Below are 12,488 nucleotides of genomic sequence, written 5' to 3'. Positions count from 1 at the left end.
GGGTAAGGTACTTTAGGGAAAACTCAGTCGGTGGATGGTTTAGAGAGAGGACTGTGTTCTGTGCAATTTTGGTGCTGTTAAGTGTAAAAACAGCTGCTCTAGAGCCTCATTTCCCCAACCCCTTTTTTAAAAGAACAGCGTGTGTCTGCACATGCACAGCCAGCATTCGTCCTGCATGTGCAATGGGGCCCAAATGCACGATAATGAAAAAACATACGAATTGTATTCAAACTGGCAATAGCCCACCTGAAACAAAGCAATAGCAGAATGGAGTTCATTCGAAACTTTTAACAAAAAGTTACTCAGTGTACGTCCCTAGTAAACACTGTTAGAAGGGAGCCTCCTTGTTCTTCTGAATCCTAAGCAGGCAGACATTGGACTGAGTATATGATATCTTTGAATAGAATGCCTGCATGAATTTACTCCTCGTCCCACATAATTTACCTGATCTGTTTATATTCATGAAAAATATATGCATATTACTAATCTGTCTCATGCAACACAGTAGATGTGAGTTTATAACACTGTATTGTAGAGAATAATTTAAAATGAAGCAGTCCCCCTATATTTCTATCCCTAATAGCTGTGTGCTTGCTATGAGATTGAATAGAATTTTCTAGGACTATTTTTGGTGCTTTCTCACTGATTAATGAGGAAATTTAATTGTGTTCCTTCCTTTCTGCCTCTCTTTCTCCACTCCCACCCTGGAAGAGGGAAAGCTTTATTCTGCCACTGTGACCGACTTCCTTGCAATAGATGCAGTCATTTACCGGAGCCTTGGAGACAGTCCAACTTTGCGGACAGTCAAGCATGATTCAAAATGGTTGAAAGGTGAGTAAACAAAAGAGGGGAGGAGAGGGGAAGGGCAGCACTTTGATTAGAGACGTGGATTCCTGACAAACCTTGCTTTGTAATTTTACTTATATTTACTGTGCTGCTTTACAGTCCAGTCCTCTCTTACCCCCTTCACAGTGTAATCCTAAACAGATTTATTTTCACTCATTTCATACCTATGAACTTTACTGAGCTCAGACTGGAGAAATTCTGCTTAGGATTGCACCATTAGCGATCTTTACAAAGAAGGAAGTTTAAAGCACTTCGCAGTCATACTTTATTTGGCAATACCTTCTGTCAGGCAGAAAGAACTAAATTTACTTGTACATATATTTCACTAGTTTTTTTCTTCCTGAGTCACCAGATATTGATGAAAAGCCGTAAGAGTCACCAAAATAGAATATACACCAAGTTGATTTTTTAAATTCTACAAATTTCATTATAGTATGGAAAATATGGGTTTTTTTCGCATAAATTTTATTGAAAGGTTTTTAAAAACAGATTCAAGTTAAAAAAAATAAGAAAAAAATAACCAAAAGGTAGAGAAGATAAAGGAAAAAAGAAAGAAATGAAAATGTATATAGGAAAAAACTTGATTTTCTCTTTGACAAATATTGGCATAATTACAGAATTCACACTTATACTCTTGTTATTAGAATAAAGCTTCCCATTTTTCTATAATCCTTCCCCCCCCCCCCTTACACTTCAAAGCCATAAATCATCAGTTCATTTTTTTCAGTTTCATGCACAAAGTCAATAAGGGATTTCTTACAAATGTAGATAGTGTCTTCTCTCACTAATCAATGCAGTAAGTTTAGCCATCTCAGCTAATTCTATCATCTTCACAATACATTTCTCTATTATAGGCAATATTGCACTGTTCCATTTTTGAGCATATAATAGACTCGCCACTGTTGTCATTTATAAAAATAAAATACTGTGTCTATTTTCTAGCTATCTATCCATTAATCCCAACAAAAAAAGCTTCTGGTTTAAATTGTATATTATATTATCATATGGATATTTTTTATACATTTTAGCTAGTTTGGTGGAGACATATACAAACAATACATCTCTTCATAAAGAGTAGATTTCAGACCCTTCATCCACATATTCTTCCATTATTCCAATTTCATATTATACCTCAACAATTTTGCCCATTTTATCATAGAATCTTTCACTCATTCTTCTTCTGTCTCAAATTTCAACAACAATTATACATTTTAGCAGTAACATGATCATCATTTATACTTAATTCTGTTTCTAATTCAGATTTATTTATTTTAAAGCTTTATAACAGTTGCGCATAAAAAACCATTGACACCTATAACCTTTAGCTATCAGAGCTTCTGTTGACTTCATTTTACAGTTCCCCCTGCGAAAAGTCTAACAAGTCCCCATAGGTTAGCCACTTCTGTTTAGTTATCATTTCACACCTATAAAATGCTTCCTGCATTGAGAACCCCTGTGGTAATTTCTGATATAGTCTCAGTTTATATTTGTCCTATATTCTCAAAATGACATGTCTAATATAATTGTTTTTAAAATCCACATTAAGTTTATTATAGCATAAATAAGCATGCTATCCGAATCTCAAGTCATGCTCTAAGTCCATTATTTCTCAACAGAAACTATTCTTTCATCCACATTAAGCAACAAGAGGCAAAATATAATTTCAAATCAGGTAAATACATATTAGGAGTGTTTTGTAATAGTAGTAAACTACCAGCCCTTCCTTCTGATTATGCTAGGTAGCTACCAAAGCTTTATGAGGTGTAGAGAATTTGTTCTGCAGCATTAAAATCCATCAATAAAAATAAAATAACCAAATCACCATTTTACTGTCAGGTAGTACTATATGGGTAAATTTGTGTGTTCTAAATAACCTCATTGTTAAAAATGTAGCTGTTCATTTTTTCACAACATTATGAATGGATGCTACATAGCATTTAGAGGTTGTGAAAAGTTTTGTTTTGTTTGTAACCAAAAGTTTGTAACCAAAAGTTTTGCTTGTAACCAAAAGTTTGGAAATGGTGTCTTTAGCCTCAAATTTTCTGTTAAAATTTTAGTCATTCTACTGCTAAGCAAGAGTTTACTACTTCTGCGCATGATTATTGGCAGTGCTGTTCTGATTTGGCATTTTAGTTCATTCTTCATGTCAGAGTGTCTCCTTCATAAACAAAAACCAGTGATTGTCTGTCCCTTCAAAATACATTGATAGAATGCTAGATTACACTTTGTTCAGAATTTTATTGCAGATACTTCTGTAATTTGAGAGGACTATGACTTTAGCTCTGTGCAGGTGACTGACCCACACACTGATTCACCATTCAGGGAAGAAGAGTAGGCAGAATCATGCAGCCCCCCCCCCCAACTCCACCTCCACTCAGTCACCAAGATATCCGCACTGTGCAAATATAGAGAGGAAGTGCCTGCTCACACGCTCCCTTCCCATGATGAGCAACATTCAGAAAGCAGCGGTCACTGATCACACGGAGGAGGTGAATAAGCAGATGCTTTCTCACATTTGCTCTGAGCATATTACGTGGCAATCACATAAGGCAGGGGGCAGGGCCAGCACGCTTATGCCTGATCTTCCTTCCTGCAGATAGTACATCTGCACAGGCAGCTGTTTAGTTTATACATCATAACTAGCTTTGCACTGAAAGTCACTAGGTTTTCATTAAGACAGGCCATTGAGTTGTAATTAAAAGTGTTGATTTCCCAGAGACACTTAGGAATAAATACGTATCTTTGGAATAATACTATTCAGTTTTACTATAAAATTAACAACAACAGAAACTCTTTTCTGCTTTGGTTTTTTTTTAAACCAAACAGTAGTAGGGACTAATTCTGAAAAGTTTTGTGTTTTTGGTCCACAGATAACATGTTTGTTTAAACTGGTTCTTCCATGACCAATCCTACTTTTGTGGGTGAAATCAGTTCTTACTCTTATGATCTCTGTGCATTCACATATATAAGAACTGCTGGCACCTGCCAAAGAGCTTTGTTTGGAATATTATTGTTGCTGTTGTTGTTGTTTTGTTGTTTTTATTATTATTAATGGTATTTATAGTCCACCTTTCTCACTGAGACTTAAAGCAGATTATATAGTGTGAGATTAGCCCAGTCAGTATCAAGAACATTTCAATAAACAATGCCATAGGTAAATAAATGCAAATTTACAGAGACATAACATTAGCAAAAGTCCAATACAGAGTTGAAGAAATGCTGAAACAGAATATAAACAACTCTAGAACTGACTTAGACAACATAGAACTACCCAGTAGAGTCATACTTAAAGTAACAGGTAGTATATAGGAGCACATACTTAAAGCAACAGTGCGTAAGGCAACACAGTGATTAAATCTGTGGTCCCTAACTCATTCGTGAAGCATCTCTTTGAGATCGTTTCCTTACAATACAGCCCTCCTATCTGTGTAAAAAAGCCCTTTTGAATAATTCAGTTTTGCATAGTTTGCGGAAGACCAAGAGAGAGGGGGCTCTCCTGACTTCCTCAGGAAGGCTGTTCCATAGGGCTGGGGCCACCACAGAGAATGCTGTTGATCTCACCCATGTGCAGGATGGCACCTGCAGGAGACTCTGTTCATATGAGTGAATCTTCTAGAGGTGGGCAGGTAGGAAGGAGAGAAGAAAGAAGGAAAAGGTGATGATATCGGGGTTGCCAGGAAGAGGGAAAGCAGAAATAGTGTGGGGAGGATGAAATCTGGAGCCCCTCCTCCCCCCGGGTACAAGTCTAGCAGATTTTCCACCATGTAACTGGTTCTGGTGGCCATCACTGGCTTAACTGGGCCGGAGTTGTCTTGGATAGTGGCTACCAGGAGGAAGGAAGGTGGAAGAGGGGGAGCATATAAACAGGGCCAGTGCCAGAGTTTCTGGCGCCTGAGGCTGGGGGCAGCTTCAGGACTGTTGCTGCCCCCATGCGCACGCATATGCGCACACACACGTGCACGCACCCAGACTGCTCAGTTGCCCCACATCACCCTGGCCACCTGCCACACCTGGCCCGCAGCTGTGTGCTAGTGGCGGCGGCAGCAGCACAGGGCAACTTAGAGCTGGACCAAATGAGACGAGGGTCATGCAAGTTTTCTTGGAGGGATGGGACGGAATAATGACAGAAGAAAGCAAAGGGGAGGGAGAGGAGAAACAGCTAGAGAAACAGCTACACCTCAAGGTGTGCATTTTAAATGAACTGCTGAAGATGCAAATTCTTCTTCCAGGCACAAGCCCCCCTCCCCACCCCTGATGTGAGGGCATCCTGGGAGAGAGCAGCAGCAACCCACACCACCCCAGAATGGTCTTTGGGTGCCCTTGCATCCAGCAGGCTTGTGCCTGGAAGTAGGATTTGAGTCTTCAGCAGCTCATTCAAAGCACACACCCTGAGGCGCAGCTGTTTCTCTAGGTCCTTCCTGCTTCCTCCTTCCTCTTTGCTTTCTTCTGTCCCATCTCCACCCCCAGTCCCCCCAAACAAACTTATCACTTTTCCTCCACTCCTTTGTAGTTTATGAGGCAACAGGCAGGAGATAGGGGGGAATTCTTGGTGTGCGTGTGTCCTCCCAGCCCTCCCACTCAGTTGCTCTGTGGCACGCACCCCTGCGCCCCGTCCAGCGCCTCTGCGCTGGAGGTGATTGCCGGACCTGCCTCCATTGATGCGCCGGCCCTGCATATAAAGCATGGTTGGGTGAATGGGAGGAGATAAGGAAGCAGGAGGAGGAGGAGGCTATTATGGCTTTCAGGGAAGGGAAAGAGGAAATGGTAGGGGAGGAGGGAAAGAGATGCGGCTAGTATGGCTTCAGCAGCATATAAGGATAGTACTTACTTTCCTACCCAGTTCCACAGTTTCCTAAGCTGTCCATGTTATGTTGTGTTATGTTCCCATGGATAGCTTTCATATTTATATGTGAATGATCAGAACATTTTGACTTTTTTCAGAGCCTTACTTTGTCCAGGCATTGGATTATGGCAACTATATCTATTTCTTCTTTCGAGAAATCTCAGTGGAATACCACAGCATGGGAAAGGTAAGGAAGTGAAAAAATCCTCATAGACCATAATGGATTAGAAATGACCTTGAAATGAGAGCCATAAATCACAATGACAAGGTCACTGTTTTGAGAGAATCCTGCTGCTCATGGCAAAGGTTGGTTGGAGTGCAACATTACACTGCTTTGAAATAAAACATTCTGGCTTGTGATGGCGACAAGATGGGAAATTCTTTTTTTTCTTCTCTCCATTAAGCTGGAAAGCATATGGCAAATTGATTTAATTCAGAGTTTCAAATAATCATTACAAGTCTGACTTTGAAGCAAGGAAGCAGCTGTATTTGGAAGTCCTTCATCAGAGCAAGAGAAGTAAATGGGAAGAAATTTCAATCTGGCTGTATCATAAAGAACAATGGATCCCCTTATTGAAAGCATTTTTAAAAATATTCCCACAATAAATATATTTTAAAAGTTACAAGGTTAAAAAATGACACCAATAAAAAGCCTGATGATGCTTACATAGATTTTTAAAATGCTGAGAATACTGCATACCTCTGAGGCCAGCAGTGTAGGCCAAATGGATGGCAAATATAGAATGCACTTTTGTTTGTGGAAATTGAGAGCAGAGTAAGGAAGTGGTCTGCATGGAAATGAGCTTTATATATACTGAGAAAGGATCTTCTAAAGGATTTATAGCTGTGTATGAAATGTCACTGGCTTATCTTTCATAGCACACAGTTCTAAAGTTGAATCTTCTTCTGTTTGTTATTTGTCACAGATTATTGAAAACATGGGATCATATTAAATCGCACAGTTATTTCTTTCTTTAAAAAAAAAAGTTCCAGTAAAGTCTTTTGGATAACCACTAGTCATTTCAGTTTCTATATTTTTCCTTCCTTCCCTTACTGGAGGTCATTCTCCCAAGAGTAGCTCGGGTCTGCAAAAATGACATGGGTGGATCTCAACGAGTGCTGGAAAAACAGTGGACTTCCTTCCTGAAGGCACGGCTGAACTGTTCAGTTCCAGGCGATTCACACTTCTACTTCAACATATTGCAGGCAGTTACACATGTTATCCATATCAATGGCCGAGATATTGTTTTGGCCACTTTCTCCACTCCTTATAACAGGTAATCTTTTCAGGAGCCTTTACTCCCATATGTCACTATTTTAGTACTTGGGGTAGGGTGGACATTGCTGCCTACTTGACAATATTACTATAATATTTAATAAATGCTTTAATGATAATCTTAAAACATTACACGTAAATGAACTGCTATAATATACTGACATATGTGGGTGGCAAAACATGTACTGAAACATAATAATTAACCACACCTAAGAAATATTATTATGTTCTGTAGTAGAAGAACTTTGGAAAGAAATAGATCTGTGTGATTCTAGTTTTTGACATGTATGACTTCCTTTTTTTCCTCTCCCTAGAAATGTGTGCTTCTTCCTCCACTTTGTAGAAGAATCAGTTGTTTTTTATAGTTGTCTGCAATTTCTTTAATTGATGGCCTTTTCTTCTTTACTGTCCCTATTCCCATAAATGTGTGTTCTTGCACCATGCAACACAAGACATGAACAACTTATTCGGCTATCCATCAGCAAACATTTTCCGTGGAAAGTTCTGTGAAAGACCACCAGTATAGACATATATGATAGTGATTAGAGATGGGCACGATCGGCATTACGATCGAAAAATACCCACAATAACGGTGATCGCGCAATTGGGACCCGGCAGCTCGGTGCCATCCACGGCGACCGATACAGCGTTTGGGGGGGGGGCTTGATCGGGGCGATCGGGCTCGGATCGGGAATCCAGACACACAGGCGCCAGCAATCTATTCCCCTGGCAACGGAGCCAGGGGAATGCCTGAGCTGTGTTTGCCCTCCTTCTGTCGCCCTGGAAACCCGAATGGAAGCCCAGCTTGCCTTGATCAGTAGGGCTTCCTTCCAACCACAGAGCAGCAAAGCACTCACCAGTTGGGAGAAGACACCCAGGGGAGGGAGGGGGAAGGGGGTGTTCTGTAGCCATGGGCACTCCAATCTCATCCCTGCAAACCCTGATAGGCAGCTCTGATGGCCAAACACAGACCTCCTGTGTTGCTGAATGGGACCCATGCCATGGGCTCCCAGGCTGGGTTTCACTTTCTGCGAGCAGTGAAGTGGGACAGAGCTCTTGCTTGCTACTTGCTAGCCTTTGGAGAGAGAGAGAGACTGAGAGAGTCGGCTGCCGCCGCCACCCACCTTCCCACATAGCTGGGAACAGTGGGGCACCCCTCTGCTTTGGCCTCCCCGATCCACGATTCGGAAACGGGAGATGATCGGTGTGGATCGCTAGTTCGGGATCGTCGCTGGCGCCAATCCACGATCAGCTTGATCGGTAATTTTTTTTGGATCGTGCCCACCTCTAATCATAATAGTGGGAGATGGCAAGGAAAAAAGGGTCATTTATTTAAGACCCTGCAGACTAGAGATTGCATTTGTTCTGTCAGGTATTCCAGAGGACCGAAATGATGTGGTTCTAGATCAAGTACACTCCCATGTTTTCCCTGCTGTACTCTATTTTTTTCAAAAGGCTCATTTCCATGGCATTTTTTAGCCTTTAACATGCCTTCTGAGGAGGAATGTTAGATGACACTGATGGCCAGAGACAAGTCTAACCCTTTTTAATATGTCAGTCCCCTTTATACCCTGTGTCTGTTAAAGAGCGCCAGCAATGGTCAATGAGGCCCTTTGGAGAGAGGGGGAGTAGACAGAGGAAAAAAGAGCTGTTTAAATTATTTTTTTATCAGATATGATTTAGAGGTCTCTTAGGTGGGCTAGGAATTTAGCTGTACCTCCAGTCACTTCAGGCATAAGACAACTGTGTGGTGTGGTAGTCTGGAGTGACACCACATTGGTTTAAAGTTCTCTTACCTAGATTTTCTGGTAAAATTGGATACACTGCTTGAACATTTGTGCTATGAAAATCTTACTGTCAGAAGTACAAGTTTACCCTTTGGAAGAGTGGTCTGAAAATTCATAAACCATGTATAATTTCACTGTTGATATTTCTATATAACACGAAACAAGACTATCAAAGATTCTGAATGCAATTTATTTGGACTGTCTGCTATTCAACTGTATTGAGATGAATAGAACTTGTGAAATGAAACAGAGCACCCGCCTGGACAAAGCCCAGTGCATTTATTTGTTAAAAAGTTTATAACGTGCCTCTCCACAAATCTGTAACTGAAGCGAATCCACCAATTCCCCCGTCCCTGTGCAGATCTCCACTGTTCTTGATGGTCTGCTCTTGCTTTCTCTACCTGAGTGTGGTGGGCTAGCACCCAAGGATCAGGATATGGGAGAGCTCCCCCAAAATGTGCCAGAACTGACTACCTGTGAGTTCTATAACAAAAAAAAGCCCTGAATATACCAATTAAAAATATTAAAATGCCTCATTCCAAAACCAACAGGAATCTATAACCATAACAACAGACTAAACTACAATCGATAAAAATACTTCAAATTAAGATGATAATTTCAACATGCCTTAAAAACTCGCATTAGAAGCTTTACATTGTAGGACAAAATTCATATAGCAGGAAGTTAAAACCAGGGTTCTAAAACTCTTGGAAGAATATTGAAGGAATATAAGTATGTACCACTACTGAAAATACCCTTTTTATGGTACACACCCACTGATTTTGGTATATGTGGGCACACAGAGCAAGTCCCTTGAGGATGACCTCAATGCTTACAGGAGATGGTGGTCCTTCAGGCCCCATGGCTCTAGCTGTATCAGGTCTTATAGGACAATTACAGCACTCGGAATTTGGGTTGCAACAAAATGACAAGTCAGATATTTCCAAAACTGGCAAGAAGTACTTCCTATGATTTACACCTGCTAGCAATCTAGCTTCCAAATTTTGATCCAGTTGTAGCTTCTTAACTATCTTCATAGGCAGCCCCACACAGAGCACCCTGCAGTAGTCTAACCAGGATTTCAATAAGATTTTTTGGAAGATTGAATTCCTTGTGAATCACTAAGTAATAGTTGCATGCCCAGTAGGAATCCTTATCCTTTATCATAGTCTGTGTTTCCTTTATCTGAATGGATACATCTTCCTTTTTCTCTGTTCAGCAGAAGCTTGTTCATAGTGATGTCCTTTGGTTACTGTTGTAATTCAAGTAATAAATAAAAGTAATGGGGTCCATTATTTTGACATTCACAGTTTTTAGGTCAGCTAATAAAAGACATTTACAGCATCACCTCATCTGTTAAGAATTTGTAAGTGCTAGTATATAACCACACACTTCCCAGTAATTTATGGAAACCTGCTAAGGTCTCTGGGAAACTTTGGCAAATATGTTAATTAAAAAAAAATTACTGCTGTAACTACCAGGGTCTGTTTCCTTTTCCATACATTATATTAGAAGGGACAAATGAGGGAAGAAGGAATGCTTCATTTCACATGCTCACGCTATGTATTGGCTACCTGAAGTCAAAGTGTGACCTCAACAAGGTCAGAGGCAGACCTCCCGCTGTTGTGAAATTGAGAGAAAGTCCAGAGTACACTGCATAATAACTACTATTGACAACAAAATTAGAGCAGCTGCTTTGGGAATGATTAAGCCATGAAATGAAAATACAGCCAAGCACAAGTAGTAAACACATTTTACTTGAAGGAAAATCAAGTATAATAGGTCATTCTCCAAAAGGGAAGCACTAGAAAGAGGCAACAAGATGCTATTTTTTCAGTGCTTTCCTTGCTGTAACTTCTCTAACTTTTATTAACGTATTCAGAGATTTAAGTTTCAATAGCAAAATTACTCTTTCAGGACAATCCATCAATCACTGTTCTCTCTCAAATTATGCTGTTGGTTAGGAAAGAAACAAAGTTTTCCTCCTGGAAACATTATAGACTGATGAAGCAAACTCCTATTCATAATCATACATATAAAAGCTAGTTTGGTAGTTCTGTCTGTCCGTCACACTCTATCATGAACAAGAAATTAAAGGTAGAACTATGTCAAATACCCATTCATCTCTTCTGAGCTACAAATGGCAGCTGTCTTCAACAGGATACAGCAGCAAAGCAGATAATTATAGAGCAGATGGCAATACCGTCCAAATACCAGCGCTTGCCAAATGGTGAGATGATAGTTTACATAGTTGAGTTCCTGGTGCCCATAGGCCCATCCCTGTCAGACTGCTTGTGGTAGAACAAACATTTGCTTGAGTATTAAGGTAGCTCCAGTGAATTCTGTTACTTGTCAGTACAAACATCTTTCAGTAATCCCTAATTCCATTATGCATATATTCATGCTGTAAACAAAGCACACTGTGTAAACTGCCTCATCTGTTACAAGGTGGAAGCAGGTATGTTGTAAATGTTTAATACAGACCTACTTCTAATGTAATGCGATAAAGCCCAAGATTGTTAGGGGAACACATTATCAGTGCAGATTATAGGTGGCACTGTTTTCATCCTTTTCCTCATCACTGTCACACAAGTTGCAGCAGTTGTTCCTCAGGTTCCTACATTCAACTAAGAGAATATGGAATGTACTCAATGGCCCAGGCCCCATGCCTCAACGACAAATCATCTTTCAAGTGTTGCTCTGCTTCCCCCATCAGAAACAATAACCACTACCAAAAGCAGAATCTAGAGACCTATGGTTTCCAATTCTTCTGCTGAGCAAAACCCTCTCTTCAAGTACTTTTATTCATGATCAATGGCTTTTTATTTATTACCCTTTTGGACTATTAAACCTTCTAGTTAACATTCCAGTTAGTTTGTTCTCTAACAGTGTCTTGTTTTAGCCTTACCTTAGTATTGTCCCCACTTATAAAAGCAAAATTCCAATTATTGGATATATTGTAGCCTGACACCTTAAAATTCTCAGCCTGATGGCACTTACTATCTGATCAGATTCATGTAGCAAAAGTCAGACACAAATGCTGTACAGTGGGTCATATGTAAACAACAAAGACAGATCAATGAATAATTCATACCTGAAAGTCATCAACTAAAAGAAACATCTAAGCCCTTCCAAAAATGTGTGTGTAAGACAGTAATTATATTTAGTGATTGCTACTATTAGGTTACATGCAAATAATCCAAAAGTCCAGATTTAAATTTTAGTTGGTGTAAGGCAAAGCTGTATTTACCTCTGCAAACTATTTACAGTTGACAGAGTTAAGCAAATTCCTACTCAGAGGAACTCAGCCAGAAACTTGCAGGAAAATTGCATGATATTCAGAATCTCAATGGATGGATAGTGGTATTTTGCTGAACTTTCAGGTTGAATTGGGTGCATCAGTATGCAAAATGTATCTACTCCAACATCTCAATGGTTTCTAGAATGCAAGTGGACAGACAGCAGGGATTGTGAAATTTAATGTCAAGAATGTATTAAATTTACAGCATAAATTTCCAGCCTGTAATTTTTTTATAATCCAGTAATTTTTGGGTACCATGAGTTGTCAGGATATATCTTAGAATTTTTTAAGTCCCCAAAATTACTGTAATATACTGTTGTTTGTATCTTTTAGAAGTGAGTAGAACTGACAGGAACTGACTGTCCATTGGTGCATCTCAAATGTCTGCATGGGAATAGACTTTTACTGTCAATGCCCTGAGGTTAGGAGGTTCAG

General features: G+C 39.9%; 1 protein-coding gene across 1 annotated transcript in view; it reads left to right on the top strand.

Moving 5' to 3' along the window:
• Positions 1-12,488, top strand: part of SEMA6A (semaphorin 6A) — a 221,179-nt gene that overhangs the window by 142,070 nt on the left and 66,621 nt on the right. Inside the window, exons 8-10 of the mRNA XM_054986611.1 lie at positions 712-831; positions 5,788-5,876; positions 6,749-6,966. Of these exons, the coding sequence (XP_054842586.1) occupies positions 712-831; positions 5,788-5,876; positions 6,749-6,966 (427 nt within the window). The remainder of the gene's footprint in view (positions 1-711; positions 832-5,787; positions 5,877-6,748; positions 6,967-12,488) is intronic.

Source organism: Eublepharis macularius, chromosome 8 (assembly GCF_028583425.1).
Source record: "Eublepharis macularius isolate TG4126 chromosome 8, MPM_Emac_v1.0, whole genome shotgun sequence".
Lineage (NCBI taxonomy): Eukaryota > Metazoa > Chordata > Lepidosauria > Squamata > Eublepharidae > Eublepharis > Eublepharis macularius.
Note: the sequence above shows the minus strand (reverse complement) of the source record. Positions and strands in the feature narration are given on the sequence as shown.